The sequence below is a fragment of the Lissotriton vulgaris genome, chromosome 1_1, assembly GCF_964263255.1.
Source record: "Lissotriton vulgaris chromosome 1_1, aLisVul1.2, whole genome shotgun sequence".
In the NCBI taxonomy this organism is placed as follows: domain Eukaryota; kingdom Metazoa; phylum Chordata; class Amphibia; order Caudata; family Salamandridae; genus Lissotriton; species Lissotriton vulgaris.
In genome coordinates this window covers 535,969,806-535,994,965 of record NC_141685.1, presented here as the reverse complement: position 1 = coordinate 535,994,965, position 25,160 = coordinate 535,969,806, and the positions used below count along the sequence as shown (strand labels likewise).

General features: G+C 46.7%; 1 protein-coding gene across 1 annotated transcript in view; it reads right to left on the bottom strand.

Moving 5' to 3' along the window:
• Positions 1–640: 640 nt before the first annotated feature.
• WDR47 (WD repeat domain 47) overlaps positions 641–25,160 on the bottom strand; it is a 373,430-nt gene continuing 348,910 nt past the window's right edge. The window contains exons 14-15 of the mRNA XM_086953906.1: positions 7,916–8,134; positions 641–2,041 (exon numbers count right to left, since the gene is read on the bottom strand). Coding sequence (XP_086810032.1) covers positions 1,899–2,041; positions 7,916–8,134 — 362 coding nt within the window. The 3' untranslated portion in view covers positions 641–1,898. The remainder of the gene's footprint in view (positions 2,042–7,915; positions 8,135–25,160) is intronic.

Below are 25,160 nucleotides of genomic sequence, written 5' to 3'. Positions count from 1 at the left end.
ACGTACAAACCACTTAGGAATCTATAGCCTTAAAAACATTGTTTCCGAGAGGTTATTTTGTTTTCATGCAGATTCATTGAAAGGCTGCTTCTTGGGCAATAATTGCTTTTGGTTGGAAATATGTTTGCTTAATTGCGTTTATTGATGTTATTGAAAAATACCTTGACATCTTTCCCTCCCTTTTTTTGATACATTTTCACTTTGTTGCAAACAAATAACTTTTTTCTCACTAGTTGTATGCTTTCATATTGTTTATGTCTGTAAATTCATGTTTTGTGTTGTTAAAGATTAGCTATCACAACTTTGTTGGCTATTACGTAAATGACAGTGGGATTTCTCTGTACATGCAAAGCTTTTTTCAACAAAATTGATGAATAAAAACGGCGCAAATAATCGCCTTGATAAACATATTAAGTTTTGTTTATCTTTTCATCCAAAACCGAACGGTGCAAAACGTATTGAAGTGTGGGTTCCTTTCTTTTTTACAAAGTATTTGGACCCTTACCCCACTTCTGTCCGCATGGGCCAAACTCCTTTTTGTTAGACAGATAGCGAGGTCACAGCACATCTAACAAAACATCATTTACATCCGTCAAAACTAAACAGCAAGCTTAGAAAATAAAGTCAATAATTTATAATGTAAATTGTCAGGTTTTTATTGAGAGCACAGTTACAATTTCATCATGACCTTTTCCATCTTTTTTTTTTTTTACAATAGTTAAAATGCTTTATGTAGTGGACATACAAAATAATCACTAGAAACACATAAGGTCTTGCATATGGCAAATAAATAATATTACCTAGTCTTTATTTGTGGTTTTAAATTAAAACTAAAGAATCTGTACAGTAAGAAAATATAACAATACATGACCAGAATATACTAGTCTCTGAAAACAGAACGAGATTCTGGCTTGCACGGAAATTAAAGTGCAAGAATAAAAATCCAAATAAACCTTTGCACCGGGGTACGGAAGCTGTTTGCATATTGTAGTGTCATCATGCAGACATAATATTTGAAGCCATGCTCTAGTCCCATTAAAATGGTACTCAAATTCGTTTGCCTTATTCAGGAAAAACTTCCTCTTACCTCTCAGTCCTTTAAAAATTGATTTCTTAGCAACTTGCCACTGGCGACGTGCTACACTTTTGCATTTACAGAGCGATTCTGTTGCATTCAAAGAAGCAAGATTTTTACGCACACATGCTGATCATTTCAGCTTTACTGTCTGAAGAAAACCATGCATTATGAAGTAATTCCATTTACCTTTGTCCCCAGTGCAATAAGTCCAGTAAATAATAACACTGTATTATGAGGCTATAAAACAAAAGTGCTTAAATGGTTTCCTTTAACTCCGTCATTCATTTTTTAAAATTATATGCTGTATTCCTTTGGGATAGAACAGTGGAAAAGGAACTGATGATTGTTGACCTGTTTGAAAGTTGATGCATTTGAAAGAACTGTGAACATGGGAGAGCGCAAACTTAATTCTGCCCTATTTGTTATGTTAGTAAATTGTACACCGATATCCTGGAAAGTCTTTTTCGGTTTTATGTTAATAAAAAAAGCTGTAATACAGGGGAAGTCGAGATCAAGGAATGCATTAATACTAAAATGTAAACACGTCATCCAGCTGGTTTGGAGTGCACATATACATAAAACAGGAGCTTTCCAATCGCTGTTGGCAACACAATAACAAAATGTCACAGAGCGGGGGACCACATGGAAGACTGGTAGCACTGGAAAGGAACACTAGCCACGACAAAGTCCTAGCGATGAGTGGGGGCCTCCTGTCGCACAGCGCTCTTCTCCTGGCCAAAAGCAGCAGTTTGCACGTCCACACTTACAAAAATTGTAGGTTTCTCATTCTCAACACCTAGGACCCTTGGCTCTTTTCAGTCTATGGGGTGTAAGACCAGAGGGTTACAGTTCTATCCGCAGAAGAAGACAAGAAGGAAAGATCCTGTGTGTGCCATCTGCACTGGATTACTTTGTCTTTGTGCTCCCCAACCTCCATAACCGGAAGCTGCTTTGTCAGGTCCCCTAGGAGAGATGGGTGACACATTAGTGATCTTACAGGCAATGGAAGCATTCAGAGGACTACAGGATGAAGTAAGAGTTAGAACTTAGAAAACCGGCAAATGCATACACAGAGATTCACTACAACAGGCACATGTTTTCTGCAACCATCGGTCTGAGCCCTCCTGCCGGCATCGTAATCACTAATTCGGAATCCCTTCCAACCGATCCATTTCGATGGGCTCGGTTGGAAGGGAATCCGAATTAGTCTTCCAAATGGCTTACGATAGGCTTGGAGAGCCCGTCCGCCATTCGGAAAGGCAACAGTCATCCTACAGCTGGCTCTTTCCGGCCGAGGGATTACGATGGTAGTTTCCTACTGCTTCTTTGGCCGGCCTTTCCAGCACAAAAGGCATTGGGAAACTGCTTTGGGGGTCCCAGCAGGCAGCCTAAGGGGCACCTATGGTGCCCCCTGTTGATCCCTTCATCCGGTAGCAGGCACCTTGAGGTGCCTGCCTCGGGGTGCAGGGATGAACTGCATCCCTGCTCTTTGCTATGAGAGCATGCATTCCGTTCGGAATGCTTGCTCTCGTAGCAAATATCCTATTTCCTGGGCTGGAACCGACATATGGAGGTCGTTCGATTTCAGTTCCAGAATGATGTCCGACGGACTGGGGTCCGTCCGGCATCATAATCGCCCCTTAAGGAGTAAACAAATTGAGAAGTTCAATGGAGACATTGGACAGAGTATGGTAGCATCCCTTATTGCCAAAAGGATAGTGGCCCTGCTTCTAATAAATATTGAATTCCAGTGAATACATTCAGATTGAAGTTGCCACACTTTGTTTTCACAACCTGTAGGCAACAGTGAACACTAATCTTAATTTCCGGTTGCCACAGAGCTCAAACAAGTTTCCCTTGTTTATAGATACACAGAGAATTTCTATTTGACAGACGTATCACAGCCATCACTGACCAGAAGAAGATTAGGCGAAAGACTGCAACATGTCCTCTTAAGATCTTTTTAGCAGAGCTCTCCGTAAGAAGAGCAAAATTCCATAGAACCCATGTGAAGGTGATTATTGGCTCTTGTGTTCTGGTAGCAGTGTGTCTTTTATGTTCTAATGTATCTCTTGATTCAAACATGGTGTTCTTGCAGTTCCAATGCAAGCTTCCCCATGCTTTATTAACTGTGTGTTGTGCGTGATTGAGTTTTCAGTACTATGCAGCTGACTTCTTGTAAGGCTCAGTGTATCTTTATACCTGGCGTGTTTATAGTCGTACGTATGTGTTTTTTCTAGTTCCAGTAGTTATTGTCTCCCAGATCCAGGGACTCCTACCGGTCACAATATGATTATATGCTTTTCCATTGAGTGTTGCTGTCCCATTGGCTTAATTACCTCTGATGGCTCAATGACAGTGTACATACCAGTGTTCTCCATAAAAGATATTGGTGTGTTTTCAATCTCAGAGTCCCTGATTTCTCTTTATTGGTATATTTCATGTCCCTGTAACAGCATACTCACTGTCCTGCTTACATTTATACCGGTGTCAGTGCTGAAGTAATGGAGTGTTCACTGACTTGGTCTCTCACTCTCTGTTTGAATTTACTGTGCCAGAGTTTGAGAACGAGCCGGGCCCCTGTGTGCAGGATAAATATGCCCTGACAGGGAATAAACAATAAAGGGTTAGAAAACACCTGGGTAGGGTGAATTACAACATGCGCGGACATAACAATTTAAATTAAACTAAAACATTAACTGCGAGTCTAGAAAATTATATTCAAAATAGATTTTTATTTGATAACGTTTTATATAAAGGGAAACATTTTTTTTAACATATTTATAGTCAGTCATGTTGATGTATTCATAATATATATATATATATACATATATATATATATATATATATATATATATATATACACACAAGATTTCAATCATTCAGTGTTGTGCCAGCAAAACTAATAATACACCGGGCCTGGGTATTTTCAACAAACAATTCAGTAATAGAATCCATGATCCCAATATAACAGTGTGATGATTAATGGCCATGTTGTATGGGAAATGGCGGTATGTTGTGGTATGATGTTGCACAACAACAAACCGCCAGTTCCCATACAACATATCTATTAATCATCACACTGTTATATTGTGATCATGGATTCTATTACTGAATTGTTTGTTGTAAATGACCAGGTCCATTGGACCGTAGTATAGTACATCGTGTATTATTCATTTTGCTAGCACAACACTGAATGATTGAAATCTTGTGTTTATAAAAATGAAATATATATAGAAAATATGAATAGATCAACTTGACTGACTTAAACATGTAAACAAATATTCAAACTTTTCCCCTTTATATAAAACTTTATCAAATAAATATCTATTTTGAATATAATTTTCTAGACTCACAGTTAATGTTTTTGTTGAATTGAAATTGTTATGCCTGCGCATGTTGTTATTCACCCTGCCCAGGTGTTTTCTTACCCGTTATTATCTATGGTTCCAGAGAACATGTTCCTCTATCGCATGCTTCTATCTAGTCCTGCAACCTTAGTGTGAGCAAGCCCGGTGTCAGTGGATTGTGTTCATATGGTTTTATTCTGGTTTATGTGTCCCCTTGCTTCAGTGGTTGTAGCTGCCTGATTAACGTTAGCATGCTCGATCAGTGTTTTGGAAGTGCTTCTGGTGTGTACTCAAGGTAGTGTCTTCAGGCTGCAGTGTTTGTGCGCCCTTGCGCCTGCCTCTCGGCCAGAAGTGCTGGAGAGTTCCTTATAAGACCTTGCTTCTCTCCTTCCTCATGCAAGACCCACGGCCACATTAACTGAGTCTTTCTATTCTAGTGTGAGCTTCTGTCTCCTAATTTGTGACCTTACGTTTGAGGATGAAGGTTTTGCTATGCTCTGAATATTATCACTGTGGTCCACTGTCAGTGGCTTATCACCTCGAAGCTGTGTATTTCAGGTCCAATGAGTGAACGCTGCAGTCATGGGGATGTGTGCACCTTGACAGTTTCCATTGGTCTCATTGTCTCCCTCCGCACTTCAATTCTAACACTACCCCAAATCAAATGTTTCCCCGTGTTAGTCTGTTACCTGGGTAATGTGACGCCACTCTCAAAGCCACACACTCCGATTATATGAATTCTTGTGTTGTTCTTGATGTGGTTAAGATGAAACTTGGAAACCAACTTAGATATGAACTTCAGATGTGTATGCAACATAGCCTTGTCAGTATCAGCAAAGGAGAATACTTGGATCTCTTCTACTATCATGACCAAGATGGGGTCCAACAGACAGGCCTTCTTCCAAATAAGAAGCTTTAGATCAGAGTCACACACAATTTAAACGATTTTGATCGAGAGCACTACGTTGAGTTCCCACTTTAGTACTGATCTCCAAACAGGTGGAAAAATCCACAGCAAACTCTTCCGAAAATCTTGAATTATGGGTTGAATGAAAAAGGTACTATGGCTGGCCCTCATCCACTGATGGGCTACCACTGCCAGATGCACTCTTAAGGATGCATGCAGCATTATTCACCTTGCCAAGCCCAGCAAGCGGTATTCGAAGCAGGTCAAGAGATTGAGAAACACTGCCGTCAGCCTCCATGTGCAGCAGTGTACTGGTTGCGGTAGCAGAGAGCGAAGGTGCTTTGATTTGCAGAGCTACCCTGTGAGCAATGTTTTCTGTGCACAATGCAAAGCCCCCAGAATCATTCTGCAACTTCATTCATCGGTGTTCGTAGTACCCAGTGCAGCAGAGAAACTGATAGGAATGCATATACGAACTCTCTTAACCGGTCTACAGAAAATCAATCCTCCAATGATCCTGGCTCCTGAGACCTGGAGGTGAAGACGGAATATGTCCAGCTGCCTCTGATACCACATAGGTTTAACCTCTGGATACATTGCTATCAACAAGGTTGGCCACTACTATCCTTGCAGCCCCTTCTCATGGCATCTGGACTCAGTACTGCTAAAGTTGTTTACTCTGGAGTTCTTTATATCCTGGCTGGAGCCATGCCACCATGTAAATGTTCAGTTGGGAGCCCAAGTCAAAATATCTTGTGCTTCCTAAAAAGGGTCACCCAGCAGGTGTCACATTGATTGAGAATGTTGCTACACATAGCCACAGTACTGTATGCCATACTCAGCCAGGTCCTTCTTCTGATATCCTGTGGCATTTCAACTCCCTGATGCTGCAGCAAATTTATATGCAACATCTTTTTTGACTCAGATCAGAGTCATCTGGCCAAGAGTGACCGTCAGTTTCTTCCTAAGCATTCCTGGAAGGATCCATGAACGCTGTGATCTCCAGAGGTGAGACCGGGTAGAGAGATAGGACCTTAAGGCATGCAGGAGGATATGAGACCCAGCAGGTATCTGAAGAGTCTCTCTATTAACTTAACCTCCTCCCCCCACTGTTTCTTTCCTTTCCAGCAGGCCCCGCATCATGTGAATATTTTCTTCCAAAGCACCTGGAATCCAGTTGTGCTCCAAAATAAATGATGTCCAGAGATGGTTTCAGGAAGAATATTTTGAAGCTGATTGACAGGCTTAGATCTTCAAACAGCTCGAGGACAGTCAAAGCTGCATCAACCTATACTTTTAATGACACCAGCACTACCAGCCATCCAGGTAAGGGTAGTTTCGTACCTTCTGAATGTAAAAAAGAGCTACCAGGGGTGCCACACACTCAGTGAACACCTTAGGAACAGACTGCAAGACTCCAAAGGCAAGATCATGAACTGCCTGTGGAACAACTCCGAACCGGAGGAACCTCCAATACTTTCAGTAGATGGGGATATGGAAATAGGTGTCCTGACGTCCAATGACAACATCCAGTCCCTGTACTGCAGACAGGTGATCACCTCTACCCACTTGTCAGAATTGACTACTCCACAACCAGGCCTTGTATAAAATTCCCCCTACGCAAATACGCTGCAACAATTGGTTGCCCCTAGACTCATGATGCTTCTTCTGTGTGGACCCTTTAGTCTGTGAACACCATGTGCAAGGAAAGTGTTGTAACCTGATGACATATTTACCCCAATGGAGGTACTGGTGCTGAAACTGTGAAGGGAAACTCATCTGTGGTTATGTGAAGCAGTCTGGTAAAACACTGGGGCTCTCGTACAGAGGTCCTAAATTAAGTTTAAAATAGATGTATTCAAAATATGCTAACAGACATGTATATATTCAGTTCTTCAATAGAAGCATCCATTCAATACACAGACTCCGCAAAAGTGTGAATCAGGGCTAGCGTTTCATAAACTGATTGCCAAATAAAGAAAATGTGGATTAACCATTGTTTGTGAAATGTGTAGAAGACTCTTCTTCTCGAAAATGTTACTCCTCAAAGCTAATGAAGCAAACATGCAGAATAAAAACTGTACCCAAATGCATTTAAGAAACAGTAATGTTCTACAGAGGCTCATCAGAGAAATACACTGCTACAGTATGTGTTGGGGGTGCCTATATATGGGATTTTGAACCCTTTCAAATTCCCATTTTCCTACAAGGGCACCAAAAGCTGGCTTTGAGGAAAATGTTAAGTTTTTTGAGTGTTTAGGCTTAAATTCCAGTGTCTCAAGCTTTCAAGAGTTGCATATACTAAGTTGTAAAATAGCTATTGCAGGGTTTCTCTATTTTTTCCCATTGTTGAGAATATATTCCTTTAGTGAACAAAGTCTGAAAGTTATATGATCCTGCTACCACTCTTTTCAACATTAGTACATTTCACCGGGTGACACCACTCCAAGCATTCACTCATTCATTCAACCCAAGTGGGATCCATGGCTTGAGACATTGCAGACAACAACGTTATTTTAACATTTTTTTCAAAAAAAATAAAAGAGCAAGTTTAATAACATTAATAATTAGATAAATTACCTTGTAAATCTGTCACCTTAATTTTCATGTCATAGGATCCTGTGAGTAAGTAATGAGCCCCAGGTGAGAAGCGGACAGAACGAACGTCACTGGAATGAGGGTGGTAAATTTGTACCATTCGGCCTCCTCTAATGTCATACAACATGCAGCTTGAATCTTCTTGTCCTGTAGATAGAAGACGACCACTCGGATCAACAGCGACTGAAGCCACCGCACTACCTGTAAGGTAATATACCAAGATTGAACTTATCAATGCGTGCAAAACGTGTGTGCTCATTTAAAAAAAGCATAACATCTTCCATTTCCCCCGTTACTAAAGTAAACAAACACTGCATGTACTCCTACATTTATAAAACTATGCCAATCACAGTAAGAAAGATATGAGGGGCCTTTGATTCACTGCTCTGTACCAAGGTATGTTACAACTTTCACACTCATTTTTATTTGGTAACCTGAATACAAGATATTGTAGTTGTTCTTAATTCAACACTAAAGCTTTAAAATAAATCACATTGACTGTATAAGATTCCTGGATATGCTTACAGGAAGGAAGTATTAAGGTGCTGTTCATAATAGAGATTTTCATCACTTAGAATCTATGGCTGTTTCAGAAGGCCTTTGTTCTCTTTAACGCACATTTTTATAGGACGCAATCAGTCACCAATACCGTTTCAGCGCTTACAGTAATCTAGGTTAAACCACAGACAGGACTACTACTTACCTATATGCTTCAATGCACAAAGTAATGTTTTACTGAAAGGGATGCACTATTAGGTGCCACCCTTTCTCACTGTCCTGACGAAGACCCCACCCTAAGGCTGGATTCACCTAGCGAATGTCACAGGGGTCGAAACGTTGACTATATGTGGCTCACAAGTCCTGATAACTGTGAATTATTAACAGTGTCATTTGAGATCTACGTGATTGTGGAACAGTTTGACCATTGTTAGGCCGGAACAGTATCTGCATGAGAATGTGATGGATATATGTCACACCTCTCTTCCTTGTCCACCCTCCGCACGGTCTCACTTTGACCAATTACACTCCTTTTCCTGTTTCCCACACTTGAGCACCTTTTTGAAATATTCGAATCATTTAAAGATATAAGGGCAACTGTGTTGCCAGATTTAACCCCTTCCATGCTGGGCCGTTTCCGCCGCTGTGCGGTAAACAAAAGAACAGGGCGGGCCGTGACGAACCCCAGCCGTCATCAGCACACGAGCGCCGCAGAGCGTGACGGCTGGGGTTCGTCACCAGCATGGAAGGGGTTAAACAGCATTTAATAAATAGCATTTTGTTTACAAATCTCCAACGTGGTATTGTGAAGGCAGCTTTAATTTGTACCTCGCTATTGAGAATTATTTGTTGTTACTGTGACCATTTTTTAATTGTATCACAATACTAGCCCGCGTCTGGTAGCATTACGGATACCCCCAATGACATACAACATTACTGAAAGGGAAGGCAGAAAGAAAAAAAGACCACAGTGTGCGGTCTCTATTTGTTGAAATGTTTCAATGACTGTTGATGTCTGTTTGTCCCTATTCATTACCATCCTTTGCGTTTTGTAGCTTTACAGATATCTGTTTCGGAGTTGCCTTTTACGTTTACTTGGATTTCATTCATTCACACTTGCTACAAGGATTTGGCTTCAAATTCCTTGACACGTTGAGGTTAATTAAAGAGAAGGAATCCAAACTTTAGCTATGTTTATGGCTTCCTAATGTACCCAAACATTGCCAAGCTCCTATCAAATTTGTCCTGGCCCATGGCGCTCCCTATGGCCCCATTAAGGTGGTGCCACTCAAATGCAGGGCCAGGGCTGGGATGGAGAACTTTCCATTACCACACATTCACAGAAGATTTCAAGGAAAACTATTTTGCAAATATTCTCTCAAATGTATTTTCCATTCTGCCCTGCAGCTCTCAGGTCTGGATATTGCTCAGTATTTCAGGAAGCAGGAGCATAAACCATTCTCTGAAATAAACAGGGCTTGTCTGAAAGGTATTTGCCTCCATTGCTCCTAAATTGACTTCTGACCAGCAATGAACAGACTTATAAGATGGTGCACATTCCTGAACAGTAAAAACAGATGTTTATTTAAATACCTGAACATGACTCAAAACCTTGTCAGATTCCTCTTCTCTCTCCACCAGCTGTCATAGCGACATAACATCAATTATTCTGCTACTTAAATTGAGGTAATTAGACTCCTCCATAGGGAGCTTTGAAATACATAGCAAAGAATGTAAAAACAAATGCGGATAGAGCATCTATTCAGACCAGAAGAGTCAATCTTAGTTTCCAAATGTGTTATGTTCTACCATATAAAAGTACGGGATCCCCAGTTTGTGTTTTTTTAAAGTGTGATCCAGCAGAATTGGTGTAGTGTAGTCACTGGCCACAGAGGCTTCTTCACTTTTTAAATATGGTTATGAGAAAGATTTGTTAAGATGTAATTTTCTTTTTAAATTTGCAGTTTTTTGTATAGTGAGAAGACCCAAACTAGTGTAGGAGGGCTTCACAAAAGAGCTGTTCTACTGCACACAGCTAGTTACAAAATAAATGAGAACAAAAATGCATGTAATCCTGTAACAATTCTATTATCATTTTTGTATGGAGGAATATTGTCTGGATTAAGAGTTGCAGTTGAAGTCAGATTAAAAAAGTATTCTCGAAGCTCCCCAGAAGTTACACATTAGTTTTCTGGTCTATCTTGAAAATAAAAGGCGAGAAAATCCTTGTGATCCTCAAGTTCTCAAAACATGTATAGGAGCCTTTTGAGATTGGGGTAAAATGCTGCGATTATGAATGGCAAAGTGAAAATGTATTCTTGACATTCCCCCCTTATATGCTCTTGGCTTCCTTGAAAACAAATGGTGAGTGGACACTTCCCTAATTTGGCTGCCAGGTCTTGCAATGGTTCTTATTGTGGTAGGCCATTGTCTTCTGGGAGGTGACACGGTCTAGTCCATACCAATCCGATTCCTGAGGTTGGCAATGTAGCTGTCGTCTGTCCGCTTTGCGTCCCAAGAACTATCTGTTTCTTGACTCGGAAGTTAGGAGTCTGTCAAACAGAATCTAGTTACATTATCATGGGGGGGGAATTATGGTAGGAGATATGTAGGGTGTCCATTGTATACGGGCACAGAGGTAATCTGTGCAGAAAAGCTTTCTGGCAAACTCACCAACACAGCAGGACGGGTTCACCACCCTCCTATGCCTCCTTTAGTAGTTGTTTCGTAGTAAAGTCGATGAAGAGGGAGGCTGAGGGGGTACCCAGGAGCCGAGAGGTCCATGAAGGAGTTTCTGTCCATCTGCTATTTGCTGCGTCTCTTCAGTGTTACAATAAAAACATACTTTTTATTGGACAACCTCTGTGGACTTCGTGGGAAATGTGTTATCACTTTCCAGTAATGTGGGTTAAATAAAATGAAGCTGTGTAATGTGTAATGCTATAGCCTCCTGGGTGAATACATTTCACATTTTCAATATAAGGAAGAAACTAATTCAAGGGAAACAAAATACCTTGTGCTATCTGCCTGAATGAATATCCAAGGATACCCAAAAATATTCAAAATTTCTTTAGTGTAGCATTGCTTCATCCATAAGGAAAATGCTACTTACCAGTATGCATCTGTTATAGGCATGTAGAGCTGCAGAGTTACACACTGTGCATAGATCGCCACCTAGTGTTGGGCCCGGATGTTTGCAGTTTGTTGTTTTCCTGAAAAGTTCTTTGGAAGTCACAAGATAGGTGACTCCTCCTTTGGACCACATTGCGCATTCCTCAGATTGTTTTTCGCCATTAGGCAAATGATGGAGCTTAGCAAGAAAAGGAGGGATGTCCATGTAATCTGTATCTAATTAAGATAATACTGGAACAGACAAGGGTAGCCGGGGAGGCGGGTGGGCCTGTGTAACTCTGCAGCTCTACATGCCAAGAATGATGCATACTGGTAAGTACCATTTTCTGTTCGAGGCATATGAGCTGCAGATTACACACTGTGCATAGATTGGATAGCAGTACCCACTCTTAGCGGCGACCACCCCTATCTGTTGCAGTAGTTTGAAATAATGTTTTGAGAACAGCCTGGCTCACATTAGCTTGCTGTTTGGTTTGCACATCTACACAATAGTGTTTTGTGAATGAGGGCGGTGTAGACCATGTAGCTGCTCTGCAGATGTCATCTAGGGGAATATTCCCTAAAAATGCCATTGAAGCCCCTATTTTCCTTGTAGAGTGGGCTTTAGGAGGAACAGATAAGGTACATTTAGCTTTGTGGTAACAAATCTGTATGCATTTGACAATCCATCTAGCTATCCCAGATTTTGAAATGGGATTACCTTTGTGTGGTGGTGAGAAAGACACAAAAAGTTGTTTTGTCTTACGAAAGGGTTGTGTTCTCTCGATATAGTATAGAAATGCTCTTTTGACATCTAGGGTATGAAGAGCTCTTTCTGCTACTGTCTGTGGCTGCGAGAAGAAAACGGGCAGTTCCACAGATTGATTGAGGTGGAAGGGAGAAATGACTTTGGGCAGGAATTTTGGATTAGTGCGTAGAACAACCTTATTATGATGCATTTGCAAGAAGGGTTCTTGAATGGTTAGTGCTTGTAGTTCACTAACTATTCGCAGAGAAGTAATAGCTACTAGGAACGCAACCTTCCATGTTAGAAATTGTAGTTCACATTTATGTAATGGTTCGAAGGGAGGTCCCATTAGCCATGTGAGAACAATGCTTAAATTCCACACAGGTGATGGCAGCACTCTGGGAGGAATTATTCTCTTAAGACCTTCCATAAAGGCTTTAATAGCAGGCACTCTGAACAGAGATACATGCTGTCTGTTTTGCAGATATGCTTCTATTGCAGCAAGATGGAGGTGCAGTAAGTATCCTGTGATGTGTTGAATAGACACGTCTAAGGGATTAATATTATTGTTGTGACAATATATTACAAAGCGTTTCCACTTGGCTGCATAACAGGCTCTAGTGGTTGGGCGTCTAGCTTCTTTTATGACATTCATGCAGTCTGGAGGAAGGTTCAGATATCCAAATTCTAAGACCTCAGGAGCCAAATCGCTAGGTTGAGCTGAGCTGGGTCCGGGTGCCTGATCTCTCCATGGTTCTGTGTTAAAAGGTGTGGAGACGGGTATAATTTTTGGTGCGGTACCACAGACAGTTGTAGCAGTGTGGTGTACCACGGCTGTCTGGCCCACACTGGAGCAACTAGGATGAGGGTCAGAGAATGCTGCTGTAGTTTGCGTACTACTAGTGGCATGAGTGGTAGAGGTGGGAAAGCGTACGCAAATCTGTTTGACCAGTTCATCCATATCGCATTGCCTTTGGACAGTGGGTGTGGATATCTGGCGGCGAAGCTTGGGCATTTGGCGTTTTCGTGAGTGGCAAAGAGGTCTATCGGAGGCTGTCCCTACATCTGAAAGAATGGTTGAAGAACTTGCGTATGAAGTTCCCACTCATGGGTCTGTTGTGTCTGACGACTTAACAGATCTGCTATGGTATTTTGTACACCTGGAACATGTTGGGCTAGAAGGAATATGTTTTGAGGTATAGCCCATCGCCATATGTCCTGAGCTAGTTCAGAAAGTTGCAGGGAGTGTGTTCCGCCCTGTTTCTCTATGTAATACATGGCTGTCATGTTAGCCGTGCGGATTAACACAGCTTTGTTTGATACTTGTTTTTGGAAAGCTTTCAGTGCTAGGAATATAGCTAGTAACTCCAGGTGATTGATATGGAGTAACTTTTGTTGTGGTGTCCACCTGCCTTGCATGGTGTGTTGCAGTCGGTGGGCTCCCCAGCCGGAGAGCGATGAGTCTGCTGTCAAGACTATTTGGGGAACTGACTCTAGGAACGGTCACCCTTTGGAAAGGTTTTTGGTGTTCCGCCACTGCAGAGAGCGATGAGTCCGACCGTCTACCAACACTAGGTCTGTTAATTGACCTTGAGCCTGGTTCCATTGACGTGATAAGCACTCTTGTAGAGGACGCATCTGAAGTCTTGCATGGGGGACTATGAAAATGCAAGAGGCCATCATCCCTACGAACTGCATGAAGACTTGTGCTGGAAGGGAGTGTTGTGGCTGAAACTTTGTGAGAAGAGTTTGCATGCTGGCTATCTTTAATGGAGTGGGATAAGCTAGCGATGTTGAGGTGTTTATTGTGGCACCGAGGTACTGTTGTACTTTGGATGGTTGCAGATGAGACTTGGTGTGGTTTATTGTGAACTCCAAGTTGTGGAGCAGTTGGATCGTGGCATGAGTGTGTTCCACACACTGGTTGTATGAGCTGGCCTTTATGAACCAGTCGTCGAGGTACGGGAAGACATGGATGTGCTGTCTTCGTAAATGTGCTGCCACTACTGCTAGGCACTTGGTGAATACCCTTGGTGCTATTGTGACTCCGAATGGGAGTACTTTGAATTGATAGTGCTGCCCGTCTATTACAAATCTGAGATACTTCCTGTGAGCTTTGTGAATGGGAATGTGGAAGTATGCGTCCTTGAGATCTAGAGTAGCAAGGAAGTCGTTTTGTAACAGGAGAAAAAGGACTTGTTGGAGTATGACCATGTGAAAATGGTCTGACTGTATGTATATGTTTAGCGGTCTGAGGTCTAGAATAGGCCTTAGAGAGCCGTCCTTCTTTGGGATAAGAAAGTATATGGAGTAAATCCCCTTGTTGTTTGGTGCAGAGGAAATGGTTCTATTGCACTTTTTTGTAGCAAAGATATGACTTCTTGCTTTAACAGTGATAAATGTTCTTGTGACATTGGATGACATTTGGGTGGTATGTTTGTGGGGGTAGATGTTAGTTCTAGACAGTAACCTGACTGAATAATTTGTCGCACCCACCTGTCTGATGTGATGTTGTTCCAGGCAGGAATGAATTGTTGCAGTCTTCCCCCCACAGGAGTGGAATGCTGGGGGAGGGAAGTGGAGGAAAGTCATTGGGAAGGGGTGGAGGCAGAGCGGGAGTTGTTGGTTTTGCCTCTGCCTTTGTTGTTGTTACCCCTGAAACCCCCTCTTTGGTAGCCCCTAGTGAATGTGGATTGGCTAGGGGTCTTGTAAGAAGTGGAGGGGCTTTCGGAGGAGTAGCCTCTTGTGTTGCCTCTATATGATGAGCGACAAAAAGAACGCCTGGGAGCTTGCTGCTGCAAGGCTCCCATAGATTTTGCTGTGTCTGTGTCTTTTTTCAATTTTTCTATAGACACACCAACATTTGGGCCAAATAAACGTGTATCATCATATGGCTGATTAAGGATGGAATTTTGTACCTCAGGTTTAAAACCTGAAATAAGTAGCCAGGCATGTCTACGCAGAAGGGTACTGGTAATGATTGCCCTTGCGGCAGTATCTGCAGCATCTAGGGCACAACGAATGGAAGTATTAGTAATATTTTTACCTACTTACATGAGTTCATTGGCCCTATTCTTATATTTGTCTTGTAGATGCTCCATTATGGACTCCAGTTCATCATAATGTGCCCTGTCATATCTTGCCAACAACGCTTGGGCATTGGCAATGCACCAAATATTAGCTGCCTGTGACGCTGTTCATTTACCAGAGGTGTTAAGGAGCTTAGATTCTTTATCTGGTGGTGAGGCCTCACCTGATGTTGGTGACTTAGCACGTTTACGTGCATTAGACACTACTAAAGAATCTAGTGGTGCTAGACCTCTAATGTGAACTGGATCTGTAGGGGCAGATTTGTATTTTTCTTCAATGCGAGGGTTGAGGACCCGAGCCCTGACAGGATCTTTAAAAACCTCTGTTGCGTGCTTGATGACACCTTTAAGCATTGGCAAAATGGCAGTAGACCTTTGTGTAGTATCAAAAGTGTCCAATAGGAAATCTTCCTCCACAGTATCGGTGTGCAAGTCAACCCCATGGTACTGGGCAGCTCTCTGGACTAGTAGGTTAAAAGCTATACCTATAGTGTCCTCTGGTGGGGAAGGTCTGGAAGGATATACATCGTCTTGTGGGACGTAAGGTACATCAGGGGTGTTATAATCATCCCATGGATTAGGTGACTGAGGGGACTATTGGTCCCTGCTGGGTCATGTGCACCCCCACCTGTGTCAGAATCTGTATCTACATCATCATCTGGATTAGTGGATGGTGTAGGCGAATGATGTGGTGGAGAAGGTGGTGGAGAAGGGACCCTTAATGGAGAGGTTGCAATGTCTCTCTTCTTTGGAGAAGGAGGAGGAGGTGTAGGCGCCTCTAGTTGGCCAGTCTTAGGATCCTTTACAAGAGTTTTTTGACTAGGATCTGGTGTATAAAGTTCTTCTGGGTAGAGCAGATCCTTCGGCATCAACGTTTTCGGTTCCGGAGGTTTTTTCGCCACTGAGTCGGTAGCTGTTCTAGGGTCGTTTGGTTTAGAAGTGTGACCTTTTGAAATGTCTTTTACTGGAACATGTTTTTTCGGTTCCGTCTGTTTTTTTGGCTCTGAAGCGTGTGAATCGGGACCTTTATGCATTTTTTTACTCGGCTCCGAGTGCAGTTACGGCATCGATGAGCCGCTGCCAGTCTTCGGTGACGAGTACTTAGGTGTCGGAGCAGCGGTCGGCGTGGTTGAGGAAGATGGCTTCTTCTTCGTTGTCGGTATGGGATCGGCACCGGGAATAGGCTGACTCGAGCCCGAGATGGCTGAAGGCTTAGTAGGCTTATTTGCCAGGCCCGAAGGTAGGGCATGGGAAGCAGTCTTTCCGTGTGCACCCGGGCCCGAAGGTGAGGGTGTGACCGAAGCCTTTTTTCAGAGTGTTGAGGAAGGGTTGGGGTCGACTGTCTTATTTGCGACCCGTTGAGCTGAAGTAATGTCCTCGACGTATGAGTCTTTAGCATCAGAGGAGCTTGCACTTTCTTCGGCGTGCTGGTGTTCTGGCACGTAGATGCCCTCTTCAAAGATGTCATCGGGGATCGAAGCTGATGAGCGAGCCATTGTTCTTCGAGCTAGTCGGTCCCGAATCGTCTTCTTGGAGCGGAAAGAGCCACAAGCAGAACAGTTTTTGGCCTCGTGCTCCGGTGAGAGGCAAAGGTTGCACACCTCATGTAGATCGGTGTGGGGAAACTTCGACCCACATCGAGGACACTTCTTGAATGGTGTCCTTTCCATGAGCCAGAGAGTAAGGCCAAGGTAGGCCCGAAGGCCTTCGTCGACGACCGCAATCGAACACTTCAAAGTGATGAAGAATCACGTTGATGTGGAGCGCGATCGAAACAATACTGCGTGCCGAAGGAAATTTGGTTCCAAACCGAGCACAGGAAACACATCCGAGCCCGATGGCGGAAAAAAACAATCTGAGGATGGAGCCGATGCCCATGCGCAATGTGGTCCAAAGGAGGAGTCTCCTATCTCATGACTTCCCAAAAACTTTTCAGGACAACAACAAACTGCAAACATCCGGGCCTAACACTAGGTGGCGATCTATGCACAGTGTGTAATCTGCAGCTCATATGCCTCAAATATAGCAATTTTTTATCTGGATTAGGTTGTCTCAGAGTTTAATGAAACCAATGAAGGAAATGTTACCCAGCTGTTGTAGCAAACTCTTGAGAGAGGATGTAGAAAGGTGACAGTGACAAGATACTATTAACAGGGGTTTGTTCATAGATGTTACTTAATGGTCGTCTGTTGCTGTTAATAACAAAATTAATATGGCTAAATGTGTGCCATTCCACTGTAATTCAATAAAAATGTGAGCTTTAGTGACCGATACGTATGGGGCCACGGTATATATTTTTATTTGAAATGGTCACACACACATTAAAAAGATCTCAACAACATATATTATCAGCTGCTCTTGCTGCATCATTCACAGCAAATACTTTTACGGCTAGTATAATTTTTTTTAAAAAAGGGAGAAGGAACTCAATGGTTTAGATGCTCTGTTTTTTTTTCAAAACCATTTTTATTATGAGTTCGAGCAAATCTTGGTACAGCCCTCCACATTCAGGAGGAGACTGTCAACGACAATATGAAAAGATACAGCATTGACATAGCATTGAACCCAGTACTTTTAGAATGATATACCCCCAACTACCCCAACGCACCCAATCCCAAGAACACCATCCAACCCCCCCCTTAGCTACCCACCCCTTATCCCACCCTAACCCAGTGCACGTGATCACAGTTCAGCAATATGAGATGGAAAACAAAGGTGGTGCTGGCCAGCAGCCTAGGGTACGGGATCCACATCCGGAGGCAGTGCATCATCAATGTCCATGGGGGGATCAAGGGTCAGGCCCCTGTAGTCCGCCCACCGTTTCCAAATTTTGTAATGTTTGCGGGGACACCCCCGGGCTTCGAAAACAGGCTGTTCCAGACCCATGAGGAAGTCCAGGCCCGCCTTCCAGGCACCGAGCGGAGGGGCACGCTCGCTCTTCCAGGCCTGTGCCAGATCCCTCTTCGCCACCACAAGCCCCAGCAACAACAGATGACGTTTGTAAATGTTGCCCCCAACATTCTCAAGGACATGAAGAAGGCCCAGCCTAGGGGTACGAGGCAGGTCCCACCCCAATACCTCCGACAGGCAGTCCTAAACCCCCGCCCAAAATCTAGACAGTCTCTCACAGGACCACACAGTATGGAAAAGCGTCTCCCTTTCAGCACCGCACCTCAGACACTCCGGAGCTGCTATAAGACCCGCCCGCCACAGGCGGTCCCTAGTGTAATAAGCCCGGTGAAGGTATTTGAATTGGATAAAGCGGAGGCGGATAGCTATAGCAGCACCACGGGGAGATTCAAGGGCCTCACGCCAGTCATCCTCATCCAGGGGACCAACATCATTCTCCCAGGAGGCCTTCAATGTCGAGAGGGAAGGGGAACAGTGTGTGACCAGGGAGCGGTATATCTGAGACCTTCTTGTCGCCCAGGTCCCCCATAAAAAGTTTTGCCTCGATGGGGCTAAAGTCAGGGAGTTGCTCCAGGCCTACTAGGCTAGGGGTAAGAGCATGGCGAAATTGGAGGTAGCGGAAGAACTGAGACCTGGGCATGCTAAATTCAGAACTAAGGTCCTGAAAGGACTTAAGTGTAGTGCCAGAGAGGACATGGCCGAGGGATGAGATACCGATCGCGTCCCAGCCACCGAACCCGGACAGGGACGCTAGCGCCGGAAGTAGGCCATTGCGCCACAGTGGAGTCTCTGCCGTCAGTTTACCCCACCAACCCATACGGTGCAGAGCCCGCCGCCAGACCGCGAAGACCACCTGGGTAACCTGCGGGGGCAGTCGCCTCCGCCTGGCCGAGTACAGCAGGGTGTGGAGGGAGGCGCCACCCATTAGAGAATGCTCCAGGGCATAGGCTGGATCACTACGGTCCCCATACCACCACTCGTTGAGCACAAGGAGATGGGAGGCCTGATAGTAAGACAAAATATCTGCGGTCGCCAAGCCACCGCAGTATGTAGAGAGGAAGCACGTGCGTAGTGCCACCCTGGATGCACCTCCGGCCCACAGAAATCGGCCCAGCAGAGAGTCAACACTCCGGAACCACTGCGGGTCAATCTTATATGGATGATTCTGTAGTTGGTAGAGGAGACGAGGCAGGGCCACCATCTTAAAGATGGCCGACCTGCCGTAGATGTTAAGAGGCATAAGCGTCCATGTCTTGATATCCATCTGGACCCGATCCCACACCGGCTGGACGTTCCGATCCCACGCCACCGCGGGCGAGGCAGAGAGGAAAACGCCCAGGTACTTCACGCCATCCACAGCCACCCGAAGGGATGCTGCCCAGGGACAGTTCACCGCGTCACCCCCCAACACCCATAGGGTCGACTTGTGCGGGTTAAGGAAGAGCCCCGACACCGACCAAACTCTTGCATCAATTCCAGGACACGAGGGCCCGTACGCTGCAGGTCAGTCATGAAGAATAGCACATCATCGGCATACAGAGCTATGCGGTCCGAATGTTCCGCCCCCCACACGAAGCCTCGATAAAGCACATCACGGCGCACCCGGGCGGCCAACGGCTCCATGGCCAGCGCGAAAAGGGAAGGGGAGAGTGGACACCCCTGGCGAGTGCCCCTGGTCACCGCAAACCAAGCGGAAGTGGCCCCTGCGACACGTATCGAGGCAGTGACATCTGTATAAAGCAACTTGACATAGGAGACGAAGACTGGGCCTAGGTTCAGCAGCGGTAGGAGAGCAAAGAGAAAGGTCCAGCTAACCGAATCGAAGGCACTGTCGATATCAGCCAACAAGAGCGCCGCCTGATCCTCCGAAGACCCAATTGCGTCAATCGCAGCCTGCGCCCGTCGAATGTTGTGCCTTGTTGCCCGGCGCGGCATAAAGCACGCCTGATCCGGGTGAACGAGGGCCGTAATGTGTGGGAGCAGGCGGTTCGCGAGCGCCTTGGCCAGGAGCTTGGCTTCAAAGTTAATGAGGGATATGGGGCGATAAGATTCATGTCAATCAGGGGGCCTACCCGGCTTCTGGAATACCACAATTTCGGCATGGCGCCAATCCGGTGGAAGGCGGCCGTGCTCCCGCGCCTGTTCCAGGGCCCGCATGTAATGCGGCCCGAGCTGCAGATAGAATTTCTTATAGAATTCACTGGGGAATCCGCTCGGCCCCGGTGCTTTGCCCACATTCAGTTGACCCAACGCGTCACCCAGCTCCTCAGCCGTTAGGGGAAGATCCAAGGCATCGCGTACCTCATCGGACACAGCGAGCGGGGGGACCGTCGCGAGGTAGCCCGCGATGTCGTCGGGGGAGAGAGTCTCCCGGGCGGCATACTGGAGCCCATAATAGCACGCAAAGCTCGTTGCAAGAGTCGCGGGGTCCATGATCGCCACCCCGGCATTGTCAACAAGGCCCGGTAGGGTGAGAGGCTGCAAAGTCAGTTGGTAAAGCCTGTGGAGCATAGAGCAAGACTTGTCGCCCCACTGGTACACTCTACTACGCGTGGCCAACCACGCCTGGCGAGCCTCATCCAATAGGACCGAGGAGTAAGACTGCTGTGCCTGTAGGAGCAGCCGCAGCGAAATATCATCGGCCACCTCCCTGTGACGAGCCTCTAGTTCCTCCACCCGCTCTGCAGCAGCGACAATACTTCCATGCCGAGTCCGGCGAGCAGAGGCACACCAAGCGATATCTAGCCCCCTCAGGGTGGGCTTCATGGCCTCCCAGACAGTCACTGCGTCTATCTCCCCGGCAAGGTTGTCCTGCCAGTAGTGGGCAATCACGCCACGGAGGTGCTGGGAGTAATCAGGGCGCTGCAGGTGCCACGTGGACATCCGCCATCTGAACGGCTGGCGTGCTTTGCGCAAGTCAATGTGGACCGCCACTGGGGAGTGATCAGAAAGCCCGCGAGGCCGGATCACCACCCCCTTCACCCTGTCAAGGAAGGCCCCCGGCACAAACACACAATCAAGGCGCGAGAGGGAGCCATGAACAGCCGAAACATATGTGTACTCTCGCCTCTCCGCATGTAGGTGCCGCCACACATCCACCCATCCAAGACCATTAATCATAGCCCCCAACCGCGTAGGGGAGGTCACGGCCGCCATCCCAGGCCTCCTCTGTCTGTCCAAGGCCACATCTACCACATCGTTCCAGTCGCCACCAATCACAGCCAAGGAGTGGGGGAGCTCAGTCCATAGGGCAAACAGTCGTTCCGCCAAGGTCCACTGCAGGGGGGCGGGGGGGCATACACACTGCCAAACACCACAGGCTCCATGCCAATCTTCCCTTGAACAAAAGCAAAGCGGCCCTGAGGGTCGAGCCATTGACGCTCGTGAGTGTACGCCAGCCGTCTATGGATAAGAATGGCCACTCCTCTGGAGCCCCTAGTAAACCCAGCATGGAACACTTGATTAAAGCCAAATCGCTGCAAACTCAAGGCCTTAGTGCCCAGCATGTGTGTTTCTTGGAGAAGGAGTACATCCGCCCGGTCCCTCTTCGCCCAGCAAAGCACTGCCCCCCGCTTAATCTTGTCCAGGAGTCCCCAAACATTCCAGCTAAGAACATGCATGGAAGCGCTAGAAGACGCTATCTGCAGGACATCAACCATTGTCACAATGCATCCAACACCACAATCTCCGGCCCAGGCCTCCAACACCATAGTTGCAAAAATCACAAAGACCACGTGCACCCCGCAAAACAGGACCCCAAAACCCACAGCCCCCGAAAAACAAACCCCCCCGACCAGCAACCCAACAACCCAAGACCCCCCTCCCCCACCCCAATACCTCAAGAAACAATGAAGTATCTGTCGCGGCATACGGTACTTCAGGCCCCAAACATAGCGCTGAAAGCTAGGCATACCAAAGGATCCCAAACAGCCCCCCTACCACCAACCAAACACACTCCCAACACTACCCCCCAATCCCAACAGGAGGAGGCAGCCCTTGGAACATGCCCCAGACCCCCCCCCCCCCCAAAGCATAGAGTACAATCAAGAGCAGTGCATGATAAAGAACATCAGTTCGCAAGAGTCCCAAGCATAAGCCAAAGGGGCAAAGTTATACTGAACCAAATCATGTCTGTACCGCCGACTGGCAGGCCGCCGTTGCAGTGACCGGCCATAGAAGAAAAGCTAGGAGCAAACAGGCAGCGGACAGAAATCAAGGCCCCTTGCCAGAATGATCGGTGTCAGGCTGCGTGTCCCCCAAGAGGGGGTCCCGGGACAAGGACCTCCGCCTCGAGCGAGACTTGCGATGTCGCTTCCCCTTGCTCGGCTGGTCGCTCCGTTCCTGAGAGGAGCTGCGTGAGGATCCGGAGTGCAGCCCCGGCTGGACATGTGGCCGGATCCTGACCGCCTCGTCAGTCCAGGTGAAGACGGCCTCCGGGGAATCGAAAAAGTGAGTCTTTGAGTTGAAGATCACACGGAGGCGAGCCGGGTAAAGCAGCGAGTATTGGATCTTCAGGCCTCGCAGCTTGGCCTTGGCCGCCAGGAAGGAGTGTCTCTGCTGCTGGACCAGCTTGGTATAGTCCGGGAAGATCATAATTTTGCAGTTATCATAAAGCAGAGTATCTTTGAGCCGTGCCTCCCGGAGAATGACGTCCCTATCATGGTAGTTGAGGATCCGGGCAATGATCGGGCGAGGCCGCTCCCCAGCCGGCGGCTTCTGCGTCAAGGCGCGGTGGGCGCGCTCCACCACGAAGCACCGTGACAGGGTGTCCGGAGGTAGCCAGCTCTCCAGCCACCGGGACAGGAAAACATCCATAGGCCCCTTCTCGCAGTCCTCCGGAAAGCCGACGAAACGCAGGTTGTTCCGCCGCGCCCGGCCTTCAGCGTCCTCCACCCGGAGCGCTAGGCCCCGCTGCATTTGCTCCAGGTCGGCAACCCTCTTTTTCAGGGCACCGACATCGCCTTCCACCGTTGTGACCCTGGTTTCAGCTTCAGTGATGCGGGCGACTGCATTGCGAAGGTCCTGTCGCAGCAGCATCACATCGGCACCCACCGCACCGATCTTCGCATCCAGCATGTCCCGAGACTGCGTGATGGCCGTCAGCAGCGCTGCATTGTCCGGTCCAGCATTCTGGCCTCCTCCGGCCGCCCCGGCGCCACCTCCGGAGCCGGTGAACTTGTCGATGGGCCCCGTCTTAGCAGCGGCGTTGCCTCCCCCGCCTCTAGTCATGGCGGCAGCAGAGGCGGTCCGGCGGTACGTACCCGCAACGGGGTCGCCTCGTGAAAATGGCCAACAAGTAGGGTCCGGGCCGTCCACAGCACGCCAAGCCCCCCGGTTGCCGCTCGCCCCAGCCCTCCAAGACACAGGCCAGAACCCAGGGAAAGTCACTAGCACGGCACAGCAACCACCAGGCAGAGGCCCAGAGCGGGGCCGCCGCAGAGGCGCCTCCAATCCGTCCGCTCCAGTCAGCTCGGTAGGCCCCTAGTGCCAGTCAGGGTAGTTCGAGCAGGACGATCGCCGGATCCGTACAGCCGTCTCGGTGAGACCCCACTCTGCAGGACACAGCAGACGGGCACTTTGTCCCACAACTTCCGGTGACTCCGCTCCAGCCTCGCGGGTCCAGACGTAAGACGTCCGGCCGGCCGGCGTTCAGGGTTATCCGGCGGGCGGGACAGAAATCGAGGTCCCGGCTCGCCACGCGGCAAGCAGGCCCAACAGGCACGGTCTTCAACGGCCGCGTCAGCGGATGTCCGAAGCTCCAACTACCACACCACTGTGCTCTGCCGGACACCAGCAAGCGCCTGCACAGTAAGAGACGAGGGAAGAGGGTCTAGGGCAAGGATAAATTAGCGGATAAGGATCGGGCCGGCAGGAGCTCTACAGAGCCGCGTCCGCCATCTTCGCCCTCGAAGCCACGCCCCCCATAGATGCTCTGTTTTGACATAGCCACTAAGCACAATATTCAAACACTATCTAAAAACACTGGCAATACCAAAAGGCGTGGCGGTGCATGTAGAACTATTGACTTTCCCAATGTTTGTTTTCATTAGAATACATATTCTGTGAGTGCGCATGTGTAGAGATGCACAGACGGCCATCTTAGATGGATGCCGCAAGTAAGCATGCATTCGCATACAGAGGCGACTATCTTGAAATAGCCACATGCGTCCACACTCGTGGGCACCCTTCCTGGAATCGTTTAAAACAGTCATTTTAAGACATCAGTCACCAACAGTACCAGTGTTGGATGCAGCCAGTGCAAGAGTCAGCCAGCGCTGAATACCAGTCCCTGGTGAGTACATTAAATAAGTGATACTTACAAAAATCAGACACACTCTGTAAAATTGCAGGAGAGTATGGATTGAAACACTGTTCTTTGTCAGAAGTGGCACATGCAATCTTTGCAGACATCATTTTCCTCAGCCATTTTGCAGTTCGTTTTGATCCAGAGAAAGGTGTTTGGCCACTTCGGCCTTAATTTTACTAACCAGACAATAGTGCATTTTAACGGTTCAGCACTAGCTAAGCTGGATCTTTATATTTTGTACAACATATTTCAACAGCAGTCTCTTATGAGGCAAGGGTATACAAGGGGAAATCCTCGTTACTGAATGTGATGGGGCACTAATGTCAGTGAAGGAATGTCTTGTCTTGTGCAACACTGGTGATAATCCACTAAACAGGTGACATTAGACTATGGAATGTCTCTTTAAGTGCATGTGTTATGTGGGATGACCCAGAGACCACAGGTCCCTGCTGGAGAAAGCATGTGTTAGCCACTGGTTCTCATCTGTCACAATCGGCAATGCCATGTGTACGCTGGGGATTGATCCATATCTTGTTTCAACTAATTTGTGGGCAACATCATAGG